The 5,731-nt window shown below is 44.2% G+C and overlaps 1 protein-coding gene across 1 annotated transcript; it reads right to left on the minus strand.

The window, feature by feature from the left end:
* Positions 1 to 1,679: 1,679 nt before the first annotated feature.
* LOC125548787 (uncharacterized) lies at positions 1,680 to 3,524 on the minus strand. The gene is made up of 2 exons (XM_048712328.2): positions 3,224 to 3,524; positions 1,680 to 3,109 (listed from the first exon to the last, which is right to left on the minus strand). Exons 1-2 carry the CDS (start codon positions 3,522 to 3,524, stop codon positions 2,481 to 2,483), a joined length of 930 nt encoding a protein of 309 aa, XP_048568285.1. The 3' UTR covers positions 1,680 to 2,480.
* Between the last annotated feature and the right edge of the window lie 2,207 nt (positions 3,525 to 5,731).

Here is a 5,731-nt window from a genome sequence, read left to right on the forward strand (position 1 = left end):
TGGGTTTCTTGTCAGTGAGGAGTTCATATGAGGTCTTTCTAAAGAATTTGTGAAGATATACCCTGTTGATGATGTGGCATGCAGTATCAATTGCCTCAGGCCAGAAGCGAGGAGTCGTCTTGTACTCATCAAGCATAGTGCGAGCCATCTCAACAAGAGTCATGTTCTTGTGCTCCAGGACGCCATTTTGCCGAGGAGTATAAGGAGTAGATAACTCATGAGTAATACCAAGTTCATCAAGATAGTCATCAAGACCAGTGTTCTTGAACTCAGTTCCATTGTCACTTCTGATGTGCTTGATCTTCACACCAAAGTTTGTTGAAGCCCTCGAAGAAAATCATTTGAAGACTTCCTGCACTTCAGTTTTGTAAGTGATCATATGCACCCATGTATAACAAGAATAATCATCAACAATGACAAAGCCATATAGAGATGCAACATTAGTAAATGTGACATAATGAGTAGGGCCAAAGAGATCCATGTGAAGCAATTCAAATGGAAGAGTGGTAGTCATGATGGTCTTTGAGGGATGCTTGGCCTTGGTCATCTTTCTGGTTTCACAAGCTCCACACAAATGGTCCTTGAGGAATTTGGCACCCTCGATGCCGATGACATGCTTCTTCTTCGCGAGCGTGCGCAAGTTCCTCATGCCAGCATGACCAAGTTGTCGATGCCATAGCCAGCCCTCTGAGGCTTTTGCAAGTAGACATGTAGCAGGTTGTGGTCCTGTGGAGAAATCAACAATATACAGATCTCCTCTCCTAAAGCCTTCGAAGACTTTGGAGTTGTCAGCTTCCATGATCACAACACAACGATACTTGATGCTACCTCTTGAGCACTGCGTTGGTTTTCCCTTGAATAGGAAAGGGTGATGCAGCAAAGTAGCATAAGTATTTCCCTCAGTTTTTGAGAACCAAGGTATTAATCCAGTAGGAGGCCAGGCACAAGTCCCTCATACCTACACAAACAAATAAGAACACCGCAACCAACGCGATAAAGGGGTTGTCAATCCCTTCACGGTCACTTACGAGAGTGAGATCTGATAGAGATAATAATGATAAGATAAATATTTTTAGTATTTTTGTGATATAGATTGAAAGTAAATATTGCAAAGTAAAATAGATCGGAAACTTATAGGATGGAAAATAGACCCGGGGCATAGGTTTCACTAGTGGCTTCTCTCAAGATAGCATAAGTATTACGGTGGGTGAACGAATTACTGTCGAGCAATTGATAGAAAAGCGAATAATTATGAGAATATCTAGGCATGATCATGTATATAGGCATCACGTCCGTGACAAGTAGACTGACTCCTGCCTGCATCTACTACTATTACTCCACACTTCGACCGCTATCCAGCATGCATCTAGAGTATTAAGTTCATAAAAACAGAGTAACGCCTTAGGTAATATGACATGATGTAGAGGGATAAACTCAAGCAATATGATATAAACCCCATCTTTTTATCCTCGATGACAATAGTACAATACGTGCCGTTTCCCTTTCTGTCAATGGGATCGAGCACAGCAAGATTGAACCCAAAGCTAAGCACTTCTTCCATTGCAAGAAAGATCAATCTAGTAGGCCAAACCGAACTGATAATTCGAAGAGACTTGCAAAGATAACCAATCATGCATAAAAGATTTCAGAGAAGAATCAAATATTGTTCATAGATAGACTTGATCATAAACCCACAATTCACCGGATCTCGACAAACACACCGCAAAAAGAGTTACATCGAATAGATCTCCAAGAAGATCGAGGAGAACTTTGTATTGAGATTCAAAGAGAGAGAAGAAGCCATCTAGCTAATAACTATGGACCCGAAGGTCTGAAGTAAACTACTCACACATCATTGGAGGGGCCATGGAGTTGATGTAGAGGCCCTCCGTGATCAATACCCCCTCCGGCGGAGCTCCGGAAAAGGCCCCAAGATGGGATTTCTTGGGTACAGAAGGTTGCGGCGGTGGAAATAGGGTTTCGTGGTGCTCCTGGATGTTTTCGGGGTATGTGAACATATATAGGAGGAAGAAGTAGGTCGGCTGAGCCATGAGGGGCCCATGAGGGGGAGGGCGCGCCCAGGGGGTAGGCGCGCCCCCTGCCTCGTGGACACCTCGTCCGTTTCTTGACGTCCAGTCCAAATCCTCTGGATCACGTTTGTTCCAAAAATCACGCTTCCGAAGGTTTCGTTCCGTTTGAACTCCGTTTGATATTCATTTTCTGCGAAACACTGAAATAGGCAAAAAAAACAGCAATTTGCACTGGGCCTAGGGTTAATAGGCTAGTCCCAAAAATAATATAAAAGTGTAAAATAAAGCCCATTAACATTCAAAACAGATAATATAATAGCATTACACATACATTATCTATATCTATCTATATCTATACCTACTATTAAAGTAAGATGATATTTTTGGTTTCGTCCCACGATAAGTTTTTTTTCCGTTAGTTTTGATCACGTACGAGGTGGCGAGGTGGTACTAAACGCTGATCTCAATTTTAAGTCCGTTGTTGGGTGTTGGGCCTCCTTCGTACAGATACATATATGGGCCAAAAAAATCATGCGAGCCTTTAGTTTGCCCGCACACCCGTTGTGGTACTATTGCAAAAAGGCCCTTCTCTTTTCTGAAAATTGAACCCGCACTCCTCACGTAAGTGGCTCTGGGAAAAACGATGCGGTAAAACAAAAAATCCTTTTCGTGTATCCTCTGTTTCTTCGTATGCAGACCGGCAGTGTTGGAGGCCGCGGCGGCGAACGGGGTGGACGAGGTGGCGGAGCAGGGGGCGCAGCACATCCCGGCGGAGCAGGGGGCGCCGCACGGGGACTGCGAGCCCGCTGCGCACCTGTCACCCACCAGCGCGGACCCCGAGGCCGTGCCGACGACGATGGACAGAATCAGGATGAGGAGGATGCCACTGCGGATCCATGCCGATCCGAAGCACCGAAGCGCCGGCACAGATCCACGCGGCCCCGTCAAGCAGCCGCCGAGGCCATCGCCGCCGCGCCTCTGCCACAGGCCCAGCCAGCTCCGTGCGCGCAGGCCCAGCCAAAGTCGCGCCGCAACGGGCCGACGAACACGAAGCAGCCATCGGTCATGGGCGTTACAATCTGGGAAATCAGAGAGATGGGGTCAAAGGGCTTAGGAAATCAGAAGAGAGAGAGATGGGGTCAACGGAACCAACACCAAAAGAGGGGATCAAGGGCGGGGAGGGAGGAGGTTACCACACCCATCAGTGCTCGATTCGGGTGCCGCGGGCAAGAAGAGAGAGGGGAACGCCACGGCGTGGGCTGTGGAAGACACGGGCGCGTGGTGTGGTGTGGCTGGAGCATGGATAGAGAGAAGGGCAGCGCTGATGGAGTGATGGGGTTCGTGGGCTCGCTGGATGGATGGATAGATAGAAGAGGAGATGAGCACCGCTGCTCCAGAGGAATGGAGATACAGAATAAAAGCACACGCAGTGGAGAGCTTCTCGGTGAGGATCTGTTGGTGTGGATTTGTTTTTCTAATGGCTGCACCGACCATAAGGTACTAGCACTAGCACCGATTGCAAAAAAATAAAATCTAAATGAGCATCGATATAAGGCAGACTCCAAAGTATCGAAGCAAACAGACGCGAACTTTGTTCTTTTTTGTCCTTTGGGTCGGCGTTTTCAGCCTTGTTCACCTTGTTCCCATGATTGGTAGTGCACCCAACGCGCTGACGCATTTTTCATCCGCGCGGCTGGTATTCAGTCAATTTTTACTCTTTTGCATATATCAAAAAAATTGCCCAAAGTTCACATAATTCAATCAAATACAAATATTTTATAGTATCACAACCAAATAAAATCTCATGGTTTACAAATCAAATAAAATTTAAATTGGCACAAATACAGTTAAGAGATAAAATTTAAATCTCATAGTAGCCGTGCTTGGAGTGTTGCTGCTGGCGGCGGAGGCGAGAGGTGGCTTGGACGTTGGGGTGCTATGGCGGCGGCGAAAATAGTCCACCAACGCCGGCAAGAATAGTCGCCGGGTAAGGCGTGCTGCTGGGGGAGTTATGTGGGTGCGAGCGACAGCCTTGGCATCGGAACTAGGCGGCAGCGGCGAGGGAGGGGCGGCCGGGTGTGGTGGCCGTCGGCGGGAGAGAAGGGGAATGGCCAATGTGTCATCGACTGGCAGCCCATGGGGAGGACAAGGGAGGGTGTCGCACGCGTGTGCTTCGTGTCCGCGCCGACACAAAGCCAACCCAAATTTGGGTCTAAAAAACATCGCGAGTGGACAAAAAACAAACGCTCATCCATTTGCGTCTGCGTGTTGGGTCGTGATTTATTTTTGTTTCGAGCCAAATGGACACATGTAGACAGTTTGTGTCGGCGCGTTGGAGTTGCCCTAATTAGTTGTCGTTGTTTTTTTGTTAGTCATAGTTTAATGTTCATGCCTACCACATCTTATGAATAGATCATCAGATACAATAATTAAAGATGAGTGAAATATTTGATATAAATATTTCTTAAGGGATAACATATTTTGAGCTCACCCAGACTTGCCGACAATTAAGATATTTCTCAACTCTGCATGTCACCGACATCGTTGGTGACACAAGGTGGAGCGAGTGAGGGATAAAGAGTAGAGAGAATGTCACAACAGTGCATCAACCTAGAATTTAGCCATGATGGGAAGGAAAAACTTGCTTTTTTTAGGTTCCATAGCTAAGGTTATTGCCTTAGAATTGGTTATATTAGAACATGGTGTGACCATGTGAACAAGAGTCTTGACGAATGTTTATTGAATAGGGGCCTATGATATTTTCTCCCTTGAACTCTCGAATAGTATACAACAATTCCACTATTTGTATATCCTGCTAAAGACAATTACACCATTTCGCTTTCACTTGATGATAGTGCTAAGTTGAAATAGGCGCCATCAAAGGATATTCCTATGACTTTCTTAACTTTATACTACTTGGTATGGACACCAACAATCCTTTTTTTAATTGCAGACACCGAGCGTGTTTTTTAAGATACTTTTTTAAGATACAGAGTGTTTCAAATTCTTCTTGCTTCAAAGAGAAAGCTTTTAAATTTGTTCACGCTTTTTAAAAAATGCTCAAAATTCCCAAAAATGATTTCAACTTTTTTAAAATCAATCACAAATTTTAAAAAAAATTGCTTAAAAACATGGTTAAAAATGTTCATTTTCAAAACATGTTTAAATTCTCATAAAAATATAAAAAAATCAGAATTATTTAATTATTTTATAATAAATAAAAATAGTGTTTTTTCAAAAAATAAAATATAAAACCGATTACTAGACTATTCCATGCACCACTACTCTTCCATCAGATGAAGAATATTAGGGTGGCTTCTTTACGTCTACACTTTATACTTCGAAAAGCAATAACAATATAGACTTATTAATGATGTTTATCAGAACTGTATATAAGAAATGGCGCGTACTATCACATGGAGCAGGCTTTACAATATTTTTTGCCTGTTACAACGCATGGGCATTTGTACTAGTTACTAGTTAAAGAAAAAAGGCAAAGAGCACCTCCACCATAGTTCTACAAACTTTTTTTAGAACATAGACGTCCAGCTTTAAATTAATAAAGCCCTCAACATAGGCAGCATGCACAACCAAACAAACCAACAAACGGAACCAAAGCATGTCTTCCATGGTCTCAGACACACCACAAAAGGAAACGGCGGCGAAATAGAGTGCATTACATGGCGCATCCGGCCAAACTT

This window comes from Triticum urartu, chromosome 3A, assembly GCF_056163025.1.
Source record: "Triticum urartu cultivar PI428250 chromosome 3A, HENAU_Tu73, whole genome shotgun sequence".
Lineage (NCBI taxonomy): Eukaryota > Viridiplantae > Streptophyta > Magnoliopsida > Poales > Poaceae > Triticum > Triticum urartu.